The sequence below is a fragment of the Podarcis vaucheri genome (assembly GCF_965113315.1).
Source record: "Podarcis vaucheri genome assembly, chromosome: 4".
In the NCBI taxonomy this organism is placed as follows: domain Eukaryota; kingdom Metazoa; phylum Chordata; class Lepidosauria; order Squamata; family Lacertidae; genus Podarcis; species Podarcis vaucheri.
The window spans coordinates 83756545-83780381 of NC_138762.1; the positions used below are offsets into that span (position 1 = coordinate 83756545).

Consider the following 23837-nt stretch of genomic DNA (forward strand, 5'->3'; position numbering starts at 1 on the left):
TAATTGGAACACATGCATCCAGGCATGGGGGTGGGGGAGAAAGATTGCAGTGGCCTTTGTTGCTTACGAGAGCGTGTCTTCATTTTGCGGTTGAATCAATATTACAAGCAATTATTTTAATTTTGAAACGTTTATTTTGTTTAAGGCACCACATTAAAATGAAGACGGTTGCTTGACTGATGAGTAGCCAACTCGATCAGGAATCTGAAATATTTCAGATAACCATCTGATACCAGACAGTGCACACTTTAATGGTTTACGTAGACCTGCCCTAGTTTTAAGGGAAGGCAAAGCTTTCCTTTCCTTTCCTTTTTTTTAACGAAAGGAATGAGGGAAGGAGATGAGTTGGAAGCCTTCTAAAGGATCAGCAAGCAGAGGGAGGTATTGTGGACAAAAGGAGGTCAGATGTGTATCCATTGCCTGGAAGCTGAAGCAACTGTTGGTTCATTGCCTGTCCATATGGTAGGCTAGGAAGGGGCCAGCCAATGCCTCTGTTACAGTTGAAATTGCTCTGTGTAACATTTAATTATCTAGCACATTTATCACATACCTTCCTTAAATCATGCAGCTCATGAATGGCTTCCCAGGCAGTCTCCCATCCAGGCACTCACCAGACACAGACCTGCTTAGCTTCAGCAGCAGCATCTGCCCTAGACAGTGCCTGTGATATCACTGAAAAGCAACATAAACCCCACCTACGCCATTATGAGGGTTATGTCGTATTGGAGAAATGTAACTTTAACAAGCTTTCTAGGGTGATTGCTTCCATGAGCAAGGCTAACATCATGGAATTGTAGAGGTGTAAGGGACTGTGAGGGTCCTCTAGCCCAAACCCCTGCAATGCAAGGAATCTCAACTAAACCACCCAGCTTCTGCTTTAAAGCTTCTTTGAAGCCGCTAAGGAGTGCACAGCCTTAAAAAGTGGGGTTTGTGTGCGAAATAGAGGTCTTGTGGCCTGTAGCTCCTGTCCCATTCATTTCCTTTAGCAACTTAGATGTGGGTTTTTATCCCCAGTTTTCAAGCTGTATTTTGTTCCCTTTGCTGCCTCCTTTTCAAAATATGTTTCCAAGTGTCTTGACATTTTCTCTTTCCCCCCTGATTCTTTTTAGATTCCATCCTGGACAAGGACTGGTACTATACCCAAAGATCGGAGACAAACTGGATATTATATGCCCGAAGGTGGACTCTAAAACTAGTGGCCAGTATGAATACTATAAGGTCTATATGGTTGATAAAGACCAAGCAGATAGTTGCACTATTAAAAAGGACAACACACCTCTGCTCAACTGTGCCAAGCCTGATCAAGATGTTAAGTTTACCATCAAGTTTCAAGAATTCAGCCCTAACCTCTGGGGACTGGAATTTCAGAGAAACAAAGATTATTACATCATATGTAAGTGAACAATGACTTTTGTTTCCTTTTCCTTCTGTCTTGCTGCTTCTTAATTTATTCATTGTATTCAATCAAGTAAGAAGCTTAAAGGATTTATATTGTTTTCTTTAAAGTATTTTCATGGCAGCTTATTATTAACCAACTCCCTGCTGCTTTAGAGCTTTTTTTATTTATTAAAGAAAAGGTTCCAGGTTTTCATAGATGTGAGCTGTGTAATTGTGGTAGCGATGCTCATAATGCAATTTATGGAAAACACGGGCATCTTAATCTGGTTCCAGCCAATGCATAGAGGGCTAAGGCACCGCCAGAAACAGCAGCTCTGCATTTACCCAAAGCCTTGAGTACACATTATGTATGTATGTTATTATTTTTTAATGTTACAGTATCGCCCCTCTGAAATATGGTATGTCAATCACTGCGCATTGAATGGTGAACAGCAATAATTAAGTATAATATACTACAGTTTTGTAAATCCTAATTTTAAGCAAACAGAGGAAGGGGGAAGTAGGAGAAAATAGCTCAAGATGTGAAGTAATCTTTCTGGGTAGGAAAAAAAAAGAAGAAGTTTCTAAAATATCACCTTGGTAGATAATTCACAAATTGATCATTTACATCAAAAAGTGGGTTTGGTTTCTATTTGCATAATCTTAAGTGTTCCGTCTCCAAAGCTTCAGAGAAACTGGAGACTTACAGCTTTCTTTTTCTTTATGCATGCCTTGCCTTTCAGGATAAGTCCTATCAAGCTGGCTTACCTTTTCTTTTTTTAAAAGCAAATATTCATTTAAGATGCAGTTGGAAATAGCTAAAAATTAAAATGTACACTTACTTGAAGGTTAGTTCACTGATATCAGTAGGACATTACCAGATAGGTGGGCACTGAATTACAGCACCAATGTGCTCTCATTTCCCCACTCTATTGTTTTGTTTGCAGGACCCATAGTGAAAGTTAAAGAAAGATCCGAATTATGGCCTTATCTTTGAGTGCAGTCTTAACAGTCCTTCTCTGTTGATGTCTGTTAGGGTTAGAATCAGTGCCGGAGTTACATATAAGCTAAACAAGCTATAGCTTAGGGCCCCACTCTCTTGGGGGCCCCCAAAAAAATTAAAGGAAAAAAATAAGATAAAAAATAAAATAAAATAAAACCTGCATACAGCAACAGTGTTTTGTAGGCTCCTATGATGTAAGTAGTGGATCCCCCCTGCTAGCCTGCTCCCTAAGATATCACCGGTTTGCTCATTTCTTCATATAGGATGCCTACATTCTGCATGGACTGGTTGCATGGAAACATGTAGCAGTCAGCTGCACATTGCAGTGCAGCACAGTTGAATGTAGGTCAAGCTGTTGTACCTGTTATCTAATATTAAATTATTTCACTATTAATATACTTCTTAATTGTATTTCAGTTCAGCATATATTCAATACAAAAAACAGCGACAATTTGTTGTTGACAAAGGACAGCTGGACATCTAAAGGGCCCCATTACCTCCAGCAGCTTAGGGCAGGGGTCAGCAAACTTTTTCAGCAGGGGGCTGGTCCACTGTCCCTCGGACCTTGTGGGGGGCTGGACTATATTTTGAAAAAATTATCATGAACGAATTCCTATGCCCCACAAATAACCCAAAGATACATTTTAAATAAAAGGACACATTCTACTCATGTAAGAAGACCAGGCAGGCCCCACAAATAACCCAGAGATGCATTTTAAATAAAGGGACACAGTCTACTCATGTAAGAACACTCTGATTCCTGGACCATTTAGAAGGCGATTAGGCCAGATCTGGGCCCCGGGCCTTAGTTTGGCTACCCATGTTTTAAAGCCTCATCAAACCTAAATTCGGCCCTGATTAGAATGGTGCGTAGCTGCCTCTCTGCCAGCCTTTGCCTGGGGAAAGCCGTATGGCAAATAACTGCTATAGTGGAACACCTGAGATTGGTCTGGTAGGCAGGTTGCTATTGCCAGCATTTCAGAGCAGAGGCTGAGCTTAGAGGCTGTGGGTCCTAGAAATCTGAACACTTCAAATATTTATAATAACTGAAAAATAGATAAAATTGGGCATGGGGAATAGCAATGAAAGTAAATAGCTATTTCAAAGTTACAGTCATTCTCCTTGTTTCCAGTAGATTCATTTATAAATAAGAAACAGGAAAATAGTCGCAGCAACTTCAGTGTAATTAAAACCTGCAGCAATCAGAGAGTTGATGAAATAACGATTGTGGAATATTTAAAAATGCAATTTGCTGGGTTGTAAGATTATGTTGTAAAAACGCACTGCGCTGTCTTGGTGGGTAGAAATGCTGTTGCCTGTGACTTTTTGCAGAAATGCGCAAGGGAATTTCTATTTTGCTTGAGTGAGAAGTGCAGCGCCGAAAGCAGAGACAGTTGCCAGTAGGCCTGATGAGAAAGTGCAACATAAAAACGTCTGTCTGTGCTCAAATAGCTGGTTCTGAGGATGAAATATTTCAGTTATCTAATGCTAGGGGGATTAATTCTCCACAGTAGGCCAACTGTGACATAAATGGCACCATTTTAATTATGACTTGAGAGTTATGGACACAAACGGAACTTCATGGTAGACTGTCAGCTTTGTCGTATCTGTGTCAGTAATCCCTCAGAGTAAATCCATAAGTAGGACTCATTTTCTTCATTTTTGTATAATTATTTCATTATGGCAATAAGGTATAATAGACATTACATTTCCGGGAGGATTAGGACATTCTTTAGGGGTTACAGAATTCACTGTCCCTTCAGCCTGGTGCCTTGGATATGGCATGAGATTTATCATAATGCCTCAGGAAGACATATTACTTGAAATAGGAACGTCCTGACAGGACGTTATGCATGATTGGCTGGTGGTGCCTTAAAGGTCTGGTTTCAGATCACCTGTGACCAAAGCTGAAACTTAGTGAGGCATATATTTTCTTCACAAAAACAGGACACCAACATGGTAGAAGTTCCCTCCATTTCTCAACTCCTCCGGATGTCCAGTTATGATCCTGCATTAGCACCAAGAATAGGACTTGTAATATTTGGATTGTCAGCCATAATTGTTCTTGCCACAAAGGGTATGTGACTGGGGAACAGCAGGTACTGCTTCCCCTTAGGAGGAAAGATAGGAGGCTGTCTTGCAAGAGAGTCAAATCATTGGTTCATCTAGACACTGGGGCCTTCCTCATGTGGTGCTCACACTCTGTCACTGAGCTTCAGCTCTTTTCCCTTGAGGAAAGAAAAGCCCCAAACCTATTATGAACAAAAGCAACAACTTTTTTTTGTATTTTTAATGAATACAATTTGCAACCAGAGAATTAGTATGCAAAAGCTTTCTTTATCCGACAAATACCTGAAGTAATTATTTGTAGGCGTCAGATACAAACATGTGGCTGAAGCGAAGTAATGCTGGGAGCTTCTGAGGGAAATGTGGCTTCCCTACCACTTCTTCATTCTTTGGAGAAAAAGGATGTGGACACTAGATGAGAAGAAAGACAGGAATGAGGATGAGTAATGGAATTGGTGTGTTGTTCCATCCTCGTCACATTTATTGAGTAGGAGTGACTACTTAACTTGCTCAGATGTTCACAGAACCTGTTCAGACTAATTTACCTTAATTCAGTCTGTTTCCAAGCCCATTCTGTGGCTTGACGCCTCTGCTCCGCCTGTGGTGTAATTCAGGTGCGAGAAAAACCCCACAAACATGGGATAAAAGACCATATCCAAACATAAATAGCTGTTGAAAGCATATCTCAGTTGCTTGTGCATGGAATCAACTTTTCATCATCATCATCATCATCAGCTTAAATCGGTACAGAATTAGTCTTTACTTTAGGATAGATTATCCCATTAATTATTGTTTTCATGGAGGCCCTTTCTCTTGTTGTGATGCCTGTCCCCCCTCCAATGGAAGAGAACCTGGGAACAGGAAGCACAGAATTCCTCTGGGACCTTGAGCTAATCAGGGGCCAAGGAAGAAAGAAGCAGAGGTCATTTCCTGCTCAACTTTCCACCAGCCTGAAAACTGGGCAGCTCTTCCATCACAATACAAATTGCAGTCGAGGTGGAGGGTTATTTTGAAATCTGCTCTCTCTCTTTTTTTTAATTGTCCCATTCTTTATCCAAAAAACCCCTCTCAGAATAGTAACGATGAGCATAAGTGACAGTCCTTGCCATCACGCTTAGACTCTAAAAGACACAACACGTAAGAAAAATGGGGTGGGAGGTGGAGAAGAGTTGGGGGGAGCTTAAGGATCAGTTCATAAAGTTACAGTGCTTATGTCGCCTAGCTGGGATAGAAACTGTTCAGTTAGCCCGATGGAACTGCCAACACTAGTTCACAATTGGGGAGAGCCAAAATCTTTCAGCCTAGGTACTAGAGTAGTACTGATTCCCTATTCTTGTTCCCTTTTATTTAAATTAATGACTCACTACTTACATACCATTTTCCTGGCAGAGATTAAAATAGTCATTTGTCCAGCCCAGCCTTTAGTCCAGGCATCCCCAACCTGCGGCCCTCCAGATGTTTTGGCCTACAACTCCCATGATCCCTAGCTAACAGGACCAGTGGTCAGGGATGATGGGAACTGTAGTCCAAAACATCTGGAGGGCTGAAGATTGGGGATGCCTGCTTTAGTTTCTAGAGGTTGCTGGACTACAACTCCCATCACCCCTCACCAGCATGGCCAGTGGTCAGGGATGATGGGAGCTGTAGTCAAGAACACCTGGGGACCCCAAGGTTGCAAAAGGCTGGTGTAGCACATCATAAATGCCTTTACTGAATTATGCCACATTTGATGCAAACAATTGTGGAAAGAAATAATAATAATAATAATAATAATAATAATAATAATAATAATAATAATAATAATAATACAGAAAAGTGTAGAGAGTTTTCTGTGTGGATAAAACAGTATCAACTATTTGTATAATGTGGCTGGGATTATGAGTGTCCAATTCAATGCTTTAAGATAAATCTTGCTGGTCTTAGTACCTCAACAGAAGCCTGAAGGAGAATTTACAGGGTTACTTAACACATGTCATACACTTTAACACAGAGCCTTCCACTTAGTCACACAGCCAGGAATGAATATTACTAAATGAATTGCCTTCCAAAAATTAATTGAAGGCCAGGTTGATTATCTTAATTTGAAGGTCCTCCAGATGTTGTTGTACTCCAGCTCCCATTGGCTCCAGACAACATGGCCCAGTGGTCAAAGGTGATGAGAGTTGCAGTCCAGCAACATCTGGGGGCCCACAGATACTCCAACCCCATTGTGAAGTAATAGATATAGATCTGTTTGGGATTGTGAGAAAACACAATTTGTTTGGAATATTGTCAAGCAGTGGGACTATTGACAGGTTGCTAGAACAGAAGCTGTTCCTTGGATTTTCCTGTTCAGTTTCTCAGATAGTTTGACAAAATCTCTAGACCAGGCTGCAGTTTGCTTATTTATTAATTTTATGTCCCACCCTTCCACACAAAGTACCTATGGGTAGCTAATTATGGGTCTTAATTAGCGCTCTCATTTGCTCTCTCATTACTATGTTGATCTAGTCCAAACCACAATACAGTGATACCCTGGGTTAAGTACTTAATTCATTCCGGCCAGCCGTTCTTAACCTGAAACGGTTCTTAACCTGAAGACCACTTTAGCTAATGGGCCTCCTGCTGCCGCAGCACGATTTCTGTTCTCATCCTGAAGCAACGTTCTTAACCCGAGGTACTATTTCTGGGTTAGCGAAGTCTGTAACCTGAAGCGTATGTAACCTGAAGTGTATGTAACCCGAGGTACCACTGTAAATGAACCTTTCCTGGGTTGGAGACCTAATTTCATGTGGGTTCCATAGTATGTAAGAGTAGTGATAATGGAGTCCCTCAAGAATATATATTTGTTTCTGATAAGGCATTTGAAAGACGGACCTAGTGCTTCATCGCCATGGTTTAATTCAGTTTAACATCTGGAGCTGCTGTCTGCATACTCTTAAGATAACCATTGGCTTTGCTAGCAGAACAGAATATATGGCTTTCCTTCTTCTTTTTTGCCAACTTTTTCAAGTGACCCATTTTTGTAACTGCCTTCTGACTAAGATTAACAGAAAGAAAAACAAAGGTTATGCACAATGCAGAACTTGCAGCAACAGCAGACAATCCTCCTGGATGGAATAAATTCTTATGTCTGCTGGTCCCACTATAAACTCTGAGCAACTTCCGATAAAACATGCCTAAGATCAAGCCGAGGGGTGTAATCAACCTGGCATGTATTAAAAAGAGTGTTTTGTGTCTCTTGTTAAAGGCAAGTTTTTTAATGGATGGAATTTTCAACAGGCCATAAAGTTGTTTTGTTTCCTAGCGGACAGTCTTCGGTTCCCTGCTTGATGTCTCCACCCCCATAAGACACATATATTGTTATTTGGTCAGTTCCTAAATTACATTTGTGCAATAGAAAACACGCTTTTGCAAAACAAAGCTAACAGACAACATTTTATTCATATGCCGCTTGTGTTTGCTAAGCATCTGAACAGCCACACATCAGGAAAGAAGGCCAGTTAAAAAACTAAAAAAACTGGGGAAGGATTCTGGCAAAAATAGAAGCAGGCAAGCTCAGAACAAAACACAGTCACTTAGCCATTTTGTTCACTATATCAGGGGATCTACTGTGGTCGAAGGAGGTGTGCACTATGTCAAATGATAAAGCTTCTGCATGCTCTCAGTTTTCTTTTCTTTTTAAAATTTATCTGAAAAAATGAGTTTTCTTTTGAGACAAATCTTAGGAATGGTGGTTCATCCTGTCCCTGAGTTTTATTTATAAAAATATGTATATACCCCCCTTTCATGTCTGGGTGGTGTAAAGTAATATAAAACCATAAAGAAGCATTTTTGGATTGAGGCATAACAAAGAAACTACAGTTCCGCTTCTTTTTGCAATATATAAATAACAATATCTCTCTGTATATATATGTGAATAAAAGTTATTACTGGTTTCTGAACAGTTGCTCAACATCACCCTCTCTCAGTTGATTCCGTATGCCTTGTTTTGTTTTAATAGACTGAGCTGATTTGTTTTTTCCACAGCTGCATTATCATCCTTATTTTTAAAAGAATAAAGTTGTGTTTACTTTCAGAAACAGAACATTTGTGGCTATAGCCTGCCCTCCATGCAGTAGGGAAATGCTTATCTTGAAAGCCACCTTCGGTCGGCAAATTGCATTCCTTGCTCTCTTTCTCCTACCTACGTCTTCCAAAAGAATAAACAAATTACCTTCAGCCCCTCTTAACTATAAGATGATATATGGTGGTCAGTTATTGCGAGCCTTTTAAAGGGACTCTTGTTCAGCTGTGGTGGAATTAAATATAATTTTCACAAATAAAATTACTGGGTAACCCCCCCCCCAACATTTGCAGAGCTTCAGATTCCTGTACAAAGCTGGTGAGGCTAATGGAGGTTCAGTCTGCTGGGTCTGCCTTCCCAACCCACATAGGTCCTATAAACTGAACGGAGCTGCTGTAGATTGCCTTTGTTCATATTAAGGTGCCATTATCTAGGCAGAGTGCTGGCTGCTCATCTCATTTAAAACTAGCTGGAATGGTAGTACAGCAGGAAATATGTAAGTACCCCTTGCTTCATTCTCAAGTGTAGCAAATGAGAGGACAGGATGGCTTTGCTTCTTAATAAGTGGGAACTACTGAGCGAAAAATGAACCCCCCTCAAATTCGCTAATGTGTACTAGATATGAAAGAAGACAGGAAACAAGGAGTGATGGCTTAGAAAGGAAGAATTATTATTTAGGAATTGCTCAGACTTGAAAGGGTTTTTAATATTTTATCATATGTAGTTGAATATTTCCAGCTTCTGTTTATTTATAGCATTCCCCCACCCACACGCTCTGCTTTGTAAATGATTTAACAATGCCAAGGATAAAATGATGCCACAAAGGAGAAAGCCATTTCTCTGCTTAAGGAGCTTTTATATATTCATTATGTAGATTAGCATTAAATGAACTAAAATGCTTTAAACAAAATAAATAACTTAAGCCACTGTGTTACAAAGGCTTACACACACAGAGGTTTAATTTTATGTATATAAAGCATCTCTGTGACTTAAGTAGGACTACTCCCATGTGTAAAGTTAACTACTGGTGTAAAACTCTGCAAAATGAGTGCCCTAAGGCCCTTTCCCTCTTGCTATGGGATTTGAAGAACTCTCATTAAATCAAAGGGAGTCATTTGCATCCTGCTAAAGAGTAGGCCCATTAAAGAAGAGCAAGAATAAATTTAAATGAGCAACATAATACGTTTTGGAAATGTGCTTAATGTTTCTTTACATAGATATGGGCAAGCAGAATTTTTATATATGTGTGTGTGTACATATGGTATGATATGATATGAATATTGGTATTGGAGCAAACCCCACATACAGCGAAACCCATTTATAGATTTCCACCTGCAAGTTTTATATATAATTTTTGCCTTGATGTATTTCATTTATGTTTAATTTAACAGAGATCGGAATCTTGTGCCAAAAATAATGAGTATTATTTTTATTCCAAAACGAGCACTGATTTATTCCGCGCACCCCTTATTTCTGCACCATGGTAGAAATGACTGAAAAAAATGAGTAAACTGCCTTTTTTATGTATAAAAATGTTATTTTGTAGGAACCTTTTAAAGGCTTAAATAGTTGCCAACTCAAAATATCAAGGGACACAACTTGCAGCAGTATACTGAATCATTTTCTGCATAAAAACGATGCATCGATTATATTTTGTTAAAAGTGTAATTATGCCTGGGCGATATATCAATATATCGCCCAGGACTGATATGAGGGGCAGTCTGTGACGACAGCTTCACTCAGCAGTATATTGCTAGTGAAATCTCCACCGCTGCAGAGTCCCTCTGCTACTTACCAGTGGCAGGATGGAGGCTCCGTTAAAGTGCTCCCCCCACCCTCGTCTGAAGGAGCCCCGATCCTTCTTCTGCTCATGTGCAAACCAGAGAAACATCGGAGCTCCCCCAACTGGAGAGCAGGAGGCTTCCCGCTCCCCAGCTGAGCAGCGCAGATCTTTTTCCTGTTTGTGTTCAAAGAAGTCCCCGTCTCTTGCACTTCACTGCCCCATCCCTCCGGCTCATTGTGTACGTTCTGGAGGGGCTGGTGGGCTTTCTCAGCCAGTGGGGGGGGGGCAGACAAGCTACCTCTTTCTTGGGGAATGGGGGGCGAGTGAGCTGTCTCTTGCTCCTGGGAGAAAGAGGTAGCTATGCCATACTCCCCTCCCCACCGGCGAAGGCAGAGGGAGTCCTGCAAACAGAGCCTGTCACATAGCACCTTTCTGGGTGCTGCTTCCAATGTGTGGAAGATGGTGCCTGCTTGCATGTTGCCCTTGTTGCTTTTGAGGGCTGAAGTTTTATCGCTTTTTTCTGCAAACTCAGAAACGTGTTTTGTGTGCATTTTCAGCATTTGATTATGTAGCAGGAAGCCAAATTTATTACCGGGGCAGTGATTTCTGCCTAAAATATTTAAGGATGTGACAGTACAGAGCATACTGATAAAACTTTGCTTATCTGTTTGATAGGCAATATACATAGGTTGCATTGTTCATAGCCAGTTCTACTAAATTTCAGAAGATTATGAACTAGTGGGTTGTCATGAAGGTTTAGATGCTTGGCAGGGTAAGCTTTGCTGCTCAATGTTGCCTTTTGTGCACAAGAAACTTGATTTTTGTTAATTGTTCATTTTCCTACAAAGACTTTAATGATAAAGGCAACAGTATTGATGCATATTCAGTAATCCATGTACCAGTTTATAAGCCTGTTTTAATATTATTCTCTGAAGCAAACTGGGGGTGGAGTTTTTGCTCTACTTGAGTGGGGAAGTGAGGTGAAAATTCAAAATACCACTGAAATCAGTCTTAATAAAAATATTTTTCTAACTCTATGCATAAACCTCTTCAGTACATACCCTTAAAACAACAGCTGTGCTAAACTTCTCTCTCTTGCTTGTTTACTTGCTTTTCAAAATTTCATTTACAAAGCATGAAAACAATAAGCAACTTCCTTGTAATATTAAATAATATTATGTTTATATTATTTAATGTTACAAGGAGGTTGCTTATTGTTAAGCAAGGAAAAATAACTGTGTTATCTTTCTTGATAGGCTCCATAACTGACCTGGAGACTTAAAATGCCAAATCATTTTTGTGTGTGTGATAGACAATGGCCAGAGGATCTAAATAGCTTTTTGTGTTCTGCAATAAAGCTTGCTTCTGTTTTTGCTAGAAGTAAAAGCGGGAGATGAAGGTATTCTTTTATTGAAGTAAACATGTGGAAAATTGCACTAGATTGTTATAGTAGAGAATATCTCCCCTGAAAGGAATGAGGTTCATCTGTAGGGCAAACCCTTACTGTGTCACTGCGTTGGGGGTTACTGCTGGACTCTCTTGCGGTCACTGCAAATAACGTCATGTCCATCTAAGCCATTAGAGCCGTGCGAGTGGCACATTTTCTCATCTGTAGTGTTATATTCTAAAATGTCACTAGGCATTAACTCTGTCAATGGTGATGTCCTACCACCTAGAGATGAACCCTGCCTCAAGATGATGTTTTCCACTCCAGTGCCACTCTTACAGCAATTACTGGGTCATTAATATCATTGCATGCAATTAGTGACAGCAGACTGCACACAAGGAGTTTGCAATATTTTTTTCCAACCCCCCCCTCCCCACAGGAACTTTTTATTCTAACCTTTTTACTAAGAGGGGAAAAGGAGGCGAGAGGTTTAGCAAATAAAACTGTAGAAGATTTAAGGGATGCAGATGGAAATCATTGAGGGCAAATCTGTTGACGGATAATATCTTCCCATGCTCCCTTAAGGCAGCCATTTTTCCATGGGCAAACCCATGCATCATTTAGAACAATTGGTGTAACTCAAATATGAATTCGTTTTATCCATTTTTTTGCTCAGCTGAAGGTTTAAGAAAATATCATAGAACGGGGCTGGGAAGTATTTCTTGGACTCTTTCCAAGCTTGAGGTATATAAATATATAAAGAGAGAAGCCTCTCTAGTATGAAGAAACAGCATGTAGAAACGGCAGGTTTTTCCATTGGTTTGTTTATAGAAAACATATATAGCGGATTTCAGCACATAAACTGTGGTATTGGTCCTACAGAGAGAGAGAGAGAGAGAGAAAGAGAGAAAATTGAAGCTTGGTGATTCCTTTTTATTGTGTCAGTGTGACTCAAATATATTCAAAGGCAGCGTTTGAGTTGCACAGAAGACTTAAATCCGGTATAAGTTGTCCAGAACAGATATATTGTGGGAGCAGGCTGATAATGCCGTTTTGATAAATGCCACTCTTTTCTGTATGGCTTTGACTTAACCTTTGCATTGTCAGCCCAAGCTGCAACCAACATCTTTGCCCATCTTATTCTCTATTTCCTGTCCTGTGTTGTTTCCACGCTGTCTTATTTTAGACACCAGCCCTTGATGGTGATATCAAGTAACAATGGTGCATAGCATCCTCTATGGGCCACTGGTTTGGGTGGTGCCTCCGTCAGGGTACCTTAGCTGTACCTGATAGGGTGGTAAGCTCCCACTGTGGCAGGAGGCAACAAGAGTCCTAGAAAAGAGGTGTTTCAGGTCATAGTGCTCGCAGCGTTGAGTTTTCTGGATCCAAAGCCCTGCAGATCCCCTGTGAACCTTGAGGCCCTTCAGCTGTACACAACCTGGCTAAAGTGAGCAGTAAGCTTCGGATAAGGAGGTGTATCTGCTGGGTTTGGATGGCTCTGCACAAAAGTAAATGCTTCATTGTGCCAATAAAGGCCTTTCCAGGTGAAAAACATTCAAGTTTGGGGGAAATCCATATTCCTTTCCCCTTAAGCCTAGTGCCTTCCCCCCATTTCTTCTTCATTGTTTTTTTTCCTGGATAATGTATCTTTTCCAAAGAAAGGAAATTCCTTTGGGGAAATGTGATTCTCCTTTCCCCTCTTCTTAGTCGTGCTTGCATTTGTGAAAGCAGTACGAGCAGAGTCTGCGTGAATATTTGCAGATTGCTAGTGCCTGTGATACTTATTGGTGAGCAGTGATATACTCACTGTCCTAAATCTGCAAATAAAGGGGGGGGGATATGGGCAGCAATACAATGGTGTGCCCAGTGGTGAGACAGTATGGGAGAAAAGGTAGATCGGCAGAGATTTGGTCAGGTTTTAAAAGTAAATTAATTATTATTTTTAAATGCTTTGAATTTACAAAGACAAAAGAGTTCATTTCCACTGGAATCGGTGGAACACTCTGCTTCTAATTATATTCTGCTGCTCCACTTCTAAAAAGGGGACTGACCTTCTTTTCAGCAAAGCTACTTGCATCCACGTGCATTGTGGGATCAGAGAACTTTGGTGTTGACTCTTGTGGGAGTGTTGCAGCACTATCTCTTGTTATGACCACAATTCTGGTTTTTCTTCCCATCTCAAAAGGCTGTGAAAACATTCCCAGGAGCAATTCCTGATAGAGAGAACACGCTAACTGAAACAACAATGCAGAAAACTCTTAGCTGTAATGGAACATTTGGATTGTGTAAATTATCACTCTTCATAAAGTAGACTTCCAATTATTATTATTTTAAAAAACTTTAAATTGTGTGTGTATGTGTGGCATTTAGAAATAAGCTACCATGTTCTGGTCTCCTTGCCTGCCACTGAATAAGCAACTTGAGATTCAAGAGGAGAAAACTGTTAGCTGAGAGACGTCCTGTGCTTGCAACCGTCACCCTTTTCCAATGAACACTGCATGCATTTCTTCATGTAATGGAGGGCCAGGATGGTTCTGCTTGACTAAAATGGGCTCCCCCTGTTGTGTGGAGGATCCCGGCATGGACTGCAATGTACACATGGAAACCCAGTTCTCAGAGTGAAGGTGGGTGGGAGGGGGCTATTCAGGAGAAGAGGGCTCCTGATCACTGGTCTTGTCACATTTACAGTCTTAAGAAAACACGTGACACACATGACAAAGGGCATTGAGAAGTAGATGATTGTTGGGGGGGCTTGTAGGTGGTGGTAGGTCATCAGCTGGAGGGGGTCCCTGGCACAGGCATCCCCTGCACTGATGGTCTCAGAAGTATGGAAACATGTGAATTGTCTGGACCTTCTCATGGGAGGAATGAGTCCTCTGGTCCTCAGCTCCCTGGTTGCATGTGCATAATGTTAAATCAGCAGTAGAAATGTCTTCTTTATGAGCAGCAAGACCTATGTGTTGCTTCACCTCGTGATACCATTAGAAAGCACTTTGAATTCAGGATTCAGTATAATTTAAAATGGCGTGTTGCTTATTTTTGTTAGTTAAACAAACAAGGAAGCGCACTCCTTCCCCAACGTAAATTTGACATGGATCAACAAGCACAGCAATGGAGCAACTCAATGTGCTTAAAATGAGTTTCTTCTACATCTTCCAGGCTCTCGAAGCTCTGGGATCAGAGGATTGGTGTAAGAAAAAAAAGCAACTTTAATACCATTTAATTAAAAAAACACAGTGCTCAGATCACCACAGCTGGTTTATGTGCAATTTCTAGTTGTTCCAGAAACAAGCACCTTGATTTGTAGTTTTTCAGTCTGTGTGGTTCTGGGTATTTTTAAATCTGTCTTGTAAAATTAGATAACACATGTGTAAGAAGAAGTAATTACTTGATGCTTTACCAAGGAAAGCATTTAATGAAGGTAAAAGCAACTGGCAGCAGCTACGTTACAGATATGCAATCCCATGGCAAGCACACACACTTCTATTTTTTGTTAAGACCATGTACTCAATAATCCTGTGAATTCACATTAGATCAAGCACAGCTTTGCATCAAGAATAGTTCTTTTTGCTATAACTGTATCTAAAGCTTTGGTGATTTCCCCCCTCTTAGGATTCCCCCCCTTTTTTTTACTGATCTGTCTTTTAAGGATAGCATTTGCTGAAATTTGGATAATAGCCCACATTTGCAGGTTGCCTTAGCTTTTAAGAACCTTAATTTTTAAGTACCTAAATTTTTGAAAATAGGGTTTTAACTATCTAGAGGAGCCTTGACAGTTCTTTGGATGACATGCCGCTCAGTTGTAATGCTGCTGAAGACAGTAAGATGAGGTGGGTTGAGGATAGTAGCCAGAGATGGCTCTCCCAGGAGAAGACTTTGTTGACCTTGCAGCAGGTTCATTGGCATGATAAGTTTTGTCCTAGCTACTCTTACTCACATATGTACTAAGCTCAGAGAAGCTATAAAGGGACCCCTGACCATTAGGTCCAGTCGTGGCCGACTCTGGGGTTGCGGCGCTCATCTCGCTTTATTGGCCGAGGGAGCCGGCGTTCAGCTTCCGGGTCATGTGGCCAGCATGACTAAGCCGCTTCTGGCGAACCAGAGCAGCGCACGGAAATGCCGTTTACCTTCCCGCTGGAGCGGTACCTATTTATCTACTTGCACTTTGAGGTGCTTTCGAACTGCTAGGTTGGCAGGAGCAGGGACTGAGCAACAGGAGCTCACCCTGTTGCAGGGATTCGAACCGCTGACCTTCTGATCAGCAAGCCCTAGGCTCTGTGGTTTAACCCACAGCACCACTACCTCTGTGTAAACAGTTTCCAAAAACCTGTTTGATCTGATACAAGAGGACTATAGGAGGAGACAGCCCCATTCAAAACACTGTCATCTCTTTTAAAAACCTTAGTTCTTAGGCCAAGACACATTACCACCATCACCCTCGTGTGTGTGTGTGTGTGTGTGTGTGTGTGTGTGTGTTTAGGGTCAGAGATGGTTAACGTTTTAAGCTTTGTTATCCCACCACTGCCAAGAATCGGTTTATATCTTCACAACAATACCGAGAAGCAGCTTGAGGAACTGAACCAACCAAATATATAGATAAAGTACCATGAATGCTTTTGGATGGTATTCGAAATCCAACAGCTCTGATAAAAGCAGAACATTCCATTGTTTGTTTGCTTGTTTGTTGTTGTTTTTGCACAGTGACCATTTTTGGGTGCCGCAATCTCTTCCTGAAAAAAAAAACACTTTTCAAGGCCATGATCTTGTGCGCGTCATGTGACTTGTGTAGGAGTGTGGACCTGGAAAACCACATCCCATTTACTCACCTGGGACTGTGTGATATCTAGAGTGCAGTAGTTATAGTACTGGACAAGGACTTGGGTTCATATCCTCACTCAGCTATGGAACTCAGTGGGTGATGGGTCAACCTAAGCTCTCTCACAAGGCTATTGTGTGTGTGTGGGGGGGGAAATGGAGGGGAAGAGGGGCATGCACACAGAGACCAGTACAAATTTTAAAGCAATTAATTTTTTCTTATCCAGTTGTACATAGTGGTTTTACAGGGCTGCTTGTATAGGGTAATGCAAACAAATAGATCCTCCACTTTTTTTAACATCGAATATTAACTGATTGCTTGAGTTATGCTAGCTTAGCCCAAAATATTTAATATTAAATTTTAAAAGGGGGAGGGATTGTGGTTGAAGTGGACACCATCACCCAGCACATAAAATACAATCGGTAGCTGATGCCTAGGACCTGTGGTTTCACTGCAGTACATTCCTCTTGCTTTTAAAAAGCAATTTTGCATTCTGTTTGGAAGAGGGACATGTGTCTTGATTTTGTGTGTGTCTTTGCTTCATTTCTAATCTCTTAGTGAATGAAAGGCTGTATCCAGGCACAAATCCAGCAGCTTAATTCTCCATCTGATTAGAGCAATGTTACTAACCTGATGGGTTGAAAACAGCCAAGATCCAGGCAGTGGCTTAGCCTCCTGGGAGGCAGAGTAATAACAATCAAATGAAGATGTATTAAAATGTAATATTACTTGCGCTCCATAGGGACTGGATGGAAATCATAACCCAGAAACTTTCTTGTCTGTCTGTCTCACTGATTTCTTTTCCTCTGCATTTAGAGTGAGCCCACTTCATTCTATAAGCAGTGGTGGCATAGCTTTTGAAGCATATAAATGTGACGAATCAAAACTTGGTTTATAGGATTTTCAGTGCTTTTAATGTAAGATTACCCTTTGAAGGCCAGACTTTTCAGCCAAGTAAAATGTTCCTTGAGCTTTAAACCATGTTTAGAATTGTATTTTTGAATTGCTCTGTGTTCCCCTCAGATTTTTCATTGTGTTTGTTAATTGTGCATTTTTTTAAAAAACCGAAAACAAGGAATAATCATGCAAGCCCTGCTTTCTTTATAGAAATATAATTCCTGTAACTTCAGTGTATGCGATACAAGTTGGGATACAGAGATAAAATAACATAACAGTGACAAAAACATGTTACACTAGTTTATTCATTACGTTGATATTTTGTCTCTATCTCTGGGCGATTTACAGAAATAAAAAAGCAAGCGCAAAATTTAAATGATAAAAATGCTAAAACCAATTATAAATCGAGACAGCCAAGGTCACAACACAAGCACTGCAACTAAAACCAACATAAAAGCAGCAGGGGGAATATCTCAGCCTGCAGAAATCGGCACTCACCAAGCAAAATGCAGCCTAGTGAGTATATATGTGGCCAGTTTTGCTAACTTACATGGGCAGCAAAAGCAGCAGGTTCATAAAGTCCTCAGTGGACTGGTGTTTATTTATTTAAAATTTATATCCCAGCTATCTGCCTGAAAACGAAGCACCCCAGTCAGGCACAACTGTATCCAACTATCTAGAATACAAACAGTATAAAAAATAAACTTCAGATCATGTTCCGAGAGCAGAAACAGTATCAGTCACAGAGATATGAGACTGTCCTTGGCAGGGTCAGTCAAAAACAAATTGTGTAGGAGACAATAATGGGAAAACAACCTTTTTTGTCTTCAGCTTTATTATTATTATTATTCTGAATTATTTATTTTCTTTAGCGTTAAGTTATTCACTGATTCAAACGGGCTTCCAGTTGTGGTTTTCTGCGTAACAAGTTTGTTGAGTAATAAACAATATTGAGATTGAGGTTAAGAGATATGAATGAGACAGGGCTGTATAGGTCAGTTGGTTGGAGCGTGGTGCTGATAATGCCAAGGTTGCAAGTTTGATCCCCATAAGGGACAGTTGCACATTATTGCATTTCAGGGGGTTGGACTAGATGATCCTCAGGATCCCTTCCAACTTTATGGTTTATATATATATAGAGGGGGGGGACAGAGAGAGAGAGATTTAAACTTGGAGAGATTTATTTATTTTTATGTCGGTGAAAACCTTACTGTTTCCTTACATGGAATAGAAATGGCTCCGATTTCATAGAAAGGCAAGCTAGACCTTTTCATCCATGTTGGGAGCCTGAGTTCGTCGTCTTTAGTTTGCGGGGTGATACCAGCAAAAGGAGGACAAACCACTGTTCTGTTCCTAAGTAACTGCAATTTGAGAGGGGGAGGGGAATTCATTTGACAAGTTACTATGACAGTTCAGTTTTTATTATGGTGCCAACATTAGACCATGTGATGACTGTCGGCTGCCCTGTGGTGAAGTAATGCTTTCATTTATATGGATGTGGATAGTGTCATAGCATAGCTTGGGCCATTGGGTGGCGCTGGACTTAGTCTTAGCTCAGTGGAGTCAAGAGCTCCTTGTTGCTGTTCTGTTCTTCTTTAAGAGACATTTAACACACTTGTTGATATGTCCTTTAAGCCTTCATTGGAGAATGGCCTCTCAGCTGCGTTAGGGCTATGAAGGAGTCACTTAAACAAAAAAATCTATATATTTAGCTGAAAGGAATAAATGTTTCAGAATATAACAGTTCTATTTTAATTGCAACTTTGATTCTAAAGAAGTAAGGCATGCAGGGATCCTTTAGGAGCGCAGTGGTATAACAACTCCTATATTCCTTTTGGGACACTAGTTTTGAGATTTCGTCTTCTGCAGCGTTCTTTGCTGTGTCATACAGAGGTTAAGCTGTGAATTGTTTAGGTTGCATTGCCATTGCCTAGATCATGGGTTAAACAAGATGGTCTCTCTCTTTTTTTTTACAGTGTAGAAAGACACCGACTGCAGTCTGACTCTATTATGTTTTAATCTGCAAAAGGCAGCTGAATTCCTGAAGCTTAGTATTAAGAGCAGAATGGTCATTGTTTATTTACTATTTTCTCTACCGAAGTTCTATTTCAGTATTTCTGTACGCTGTTGGCCAGAGTACAGATTACAAGGACAGAAACAAAGAGGTCATAAAAAAAAACACACAGCAAAAGATGCATTTGATTTATGTCCCAAACTGGTTCTTAGTATTGATTTTTCTTTTCTCTGAGGGGGAGAAAAAAGATCTCAACAAAACAAAGCTATACATCTCCATTATTTTCCGAGCTTGGCCCCGCAGATGTGCACAATTTTCCCAAGCCAAATTTCTCACTTTAAAAATGCACATGCAAGGAGTCAGAAAACAGAGAGGTGAAATTTGGCCAGCTAACATTTGTGTGAGATGGAAAGCCAGAATTAGCCCGGGATGCCTGGGCAAGCTCAGCTACAAGGATAATATGAGAGGGAGCTGCAAGAAGGAAGTTCATGTAGTGAGGAATTATGTTACACCCACAAGGAGGGCGAAGTAGAACAAAAGCAGGAACTAGATCAAAGGGAAGGAAAAGGTTCATAGTTTTTGCAGCTAGTGAGAAGATTAGAGAAAGAAAAATATCAACATGGGGCTGGGAAGACACTTAGTGAAAGGCGGTCCGGGAGTATGAAGGAACTCAGGAATGAATATAAGGTACATCTTTCTAAGAAAAAGAAAGAGTTATGGGGCCATATCTAAATTAGATGAAAAGGAGATTCTTCTTAGTACCAGAAGTGCCGCTTAATTGCTTTTTCTTCATGTAAACCCCCTGCAAGGACTTTCATGGCCTTCCCCTTTCCTTTAATAGTTTAGTAAGTTAGCAGATGTTGTTGCAAATGTGCCTTGGAAAGGCTATAGAGCACTAGGGTAGGAGAAAGTACTGGGGAAAACCCCCAATAAAGTTGATACCAGATTTATTAGGGCTATAATCAGTTAGTAATATTAAAAGTTGTCATGGCATTATTCATCAAGATAGATAGTCTGTGCAGCTATTTCTGCTCAGTGCATGAAATATTGTTTGCAACTTCAAAATCCTTGCAATAGATAAATAATGTCCGTTCTCAAAGTCCCATGAATTAGAATGGGGAACTGCAGGTTCCATTCAGCCCATTCTTGCCTTCAGAGTTTCCCTGCCTTGCAACTAGATAATTAGAATACCAAGAGCTAGCCCAGCCCCCCCCATCCAATCCCACTCTTCTTGCAGCTTTCTTGAGCAATTTGCCAGTGACCTCTTCCCCTCCCTTTTGGCTCTCAACTGATCAGCAACTTCCCCTAGAATTTGGGAGTGTGCATTGGTCTCTGGGAAGAGAATTTGCTGCAGTGGGATTTTTGCCAAATTCTATTTGCCCTTAAGGGGAGATGGATAGGTAGAATATCTCCCTGATGAGTTAGGCAAGCTAAGGAAGCATAAATGAAAAGCTGTCTTTGAGTCTTCATTTTGTCTGTTTTTGCTTGAGTGTGTGCATCAGTTTGTTGAAAACTTAGTCTTGGGAGTTCATAAAGCATCCTGGGCCACAGTTTCCTTGCCCTTCAGGTGAAGGCAGAAATGGAAATACATTGGTACCTCGGGTTACATACGCTTCAGGTTACATACGCTTCAGGTTACAGACTCCGCTAACCCAGAAATAGTACCTCGGGTTAAGAACTTTGCTTCAGGATGATGACAGAAATCGTGCTCCAGCAGCGCGGCAGCAGCAGGAGGCCCTATTAGCTAAAGTGGTGCTTCAGGTTAAGAACAGTTTCAGGTTAAGAACGGACCTCCAGAACAAATTAAGTACTTAACCTGAGGTACCACTGTAGATGCAGATAGGTTTAGTCCAAGTGATAATACGCACAGGTACTGGAGTACACAAATGAGCAACTGCAAATTCTGAGTTGTGTTTTTTTCAATCGGTAGGACTCTCTGGCTTGAGAGGAATGCAAGTTACTTGCTTTGCTGAGGCTGGCAGGACTCCCTTTTCTTTCCAGCCAAATCCCAGTTTTTCAGGGCAGTGTAGGTGTAGGTGTGGAGAACTGTCTACTCTTTCAACCAGTGGCATAATAACAAGACAGCCAATTGTTCATGAAAGAAAAGTGCCTGGATAAGTTAGAAACCCGATAATGCATTCCAGCTTTAGGTATACAACACAGCCTGCTCTGTTTGCCTGGCTGTCAAGCGTTTCACAACTTTTTCTGGGTAAACCTGAACAGCAGGAGTGAATTTGAACAGATAACATCTATTTTCAGGTACTCTTGCTTTGTGTAACTTCACCTGGTAGCATCCTGAAATCTTTCACTCTTGTGTTTTTGTTTTTTCAATCAGCAACATCTAATGGATCACTGGAAGGCCTGGATAACCAGGAGGGAGGGGTGTGTCAGACAAAAGCCATGAAGATCCTAATGAAAGTTGGACAAGGTAAAGACCATCTGTGTTTTTCATCAAACAACTTTGATCAGCCCCTGGGCCCCATTGAGTGTCTCAGCTTCTGCTAATAAGGTGAAACAGCATGAAACAGCGGAGTCTATATTAGTCTGCCTTTCTTTGGATTCTGAAGGCAAAGCCTATTTTCTGCACCTAAGTTACTGACAGATTTTACAGGAAGAGAGTTAATGCAATAAGATCTCTTCATTGGAGAGCTCTCCTTGGAAAGAAAGGTCACCCATGAACAACATGTGCTGCAGTTATTCTTGCTTGCGTTCTAAACATTAAAGCACAGTTTCAGAGCTCAGAATTATTTAAAACAAATGAAAAGGAAAGGGGGCTAATGCTCCCTTCATTTGCTTGTGGCAAATCCTCCCTAAAGAAGAGAGGGTTTTGTTCATTGTCCTTTTCTCATATACAGATAACCTATTGTGCAGAAAAAAACCTATTCTTTCTAATTAGAGGTTGGTTTAGTAGTCAATCAACTTGCCTGCTATGCTGAAATGTCATCTGCAAAGGTTTTCCTGCCAATTTCAGGAATCCCCTTCATTTTCTGCCACTAGCTTCACAATCTAAATCTCTGAAATAACTCTATAGCTTTTTCTCTCTTGCTTGCTTTAAAGGAGAAAATTACATTCTCATATCTTCTTGTATTCCTGCATAAAGGATCTTCTGTTCAAAGCCATTCATGCCTCGTGAAAATTGATAACCAGCTTATAAAGCACATTATTGTTAGTTTGTAGTGAATAATTTGTGTTGTTTCAGTTCCCAATTCTGGTGGGTCCCCAAATAATGCTGATCCAACTAAACGCCCGGAACAGGAAGCTGGTACCAACGGGAAAAGCTCTACAACAAGTCCCTTTGTAAAGGATCATGCAGGTAAACAGGAGAGCTTTTAGATTTTGAAGGAGGTGATTTTAAAGGCTATTTCTTATACATTTTATCTCCCACCATTAAGGGTTTATTATATAATAAGAAACAATAAAAGCAAGCATTTGCATAGGGAGAGGAAGCATGCGTACCAGTGTGTGAGAGGTCAAAGATCATTACTTCTGCAAAAGTAAGCCTCTCTTCATTTGCATTTCATAGAAATGGAATGGTTCCATCTGGAAATACTGCTGACTTCAAAAAGAAGGGGGGGAGAGAGAGGCAGGAATCGAAGTAGTTATAACAAGCTTACCAGAAGAGATGAGTTGGTGGTCATTGGTTGCAATCCAGTTCATGGTTAAGCACACTTGACTCAAGCCTAATTGAAGTCAACTAAAGGATCCTTAACTGAGCACTAGATTGTAGCCATTGTCTTCTGGCAGTATTTATGAAGAGTTTATCATTGGCACTTATCAGGCTTGCTTTAAAACATGCATAATTACTGCTGTCATCCTCTGGCGGATCACATTGGCACTCTGAATAACTCATCTAAGCAATATATAATGACTGAGCTGATTCTTGGATGAGTATAAGACGAGTATTTATCTTAAATGTCAGAATGACAAAAATAGCAGTAGCAGCCATTGAGGTGGTTCACGGGGTGAAATGTATCCAGCAGCAGCACATCTATGGAGGGGGAGCAGCCTTTCTGCTCTTACTTCTCTGAAGGTGGCAGTAGAGGTACGGGATATTGCATAAACGTTGTGCAAGGGGTATGGTCATTGCGATGGCATCAGCCACCCTCACCTATGGCTGGGCAAACCTCTCAGGCAGCCATGGGATTGCACAGTTCTGGCTGTGTCATCCCATGTCTGCCTTGCCATTGGCGGATATGGGTAGGAAGTCCCCTTGTCCGCCATTGCCATCTCTTTCACCTCGCAAACCACCGCATGGGCCACCACTGTAAGACCAGTTTCTTATCTTTATTTCACTTGAATGAAGAAGAATAGTGAGGGGAAGTCAGCGAGGAGAAGAATCTCAGACTAAGACCACTGCTCAGTCAGTTGACTTCAGTGCCATCATTGGGTTTTTTTTTAATAACTCCTTAACCTGTGCACCATTATTTGCCATATGCCATTAAATCTTT

General features: G+C 40.8%; 1 protein-coding gene across 3 annotated transcripts in view; it reads left to right on the forward strand.

The window, feature by feature from the left end:
* EFNB2 (ephrin B2) overlaps positions 1-23837 on the forward strand; it is a 54731-nt gene that overhangs the window by 26032 nt on the left and 4862 nt on the right. For 2 of the 3 annotated variants that reach the window (XM_082218826.1, XM_082218828.1), the window contains exons 2-4: positions 1110-1393; positions 21725-21817; positions 22589-22702. In XM_082218826.1, coding sequence (XP_082074952.1) covers positions 1110-1393; positions 21725-21817; positions 22589-22702 — 491 coding nt within the window. The remainder of the gene's footprint in view (positions 1-1109; positions 1394-21724; positions 21818-22588; positions 22703-23837) is intronic. The other variant, XM_082218827.1, reaches the window with a different exon arrangement.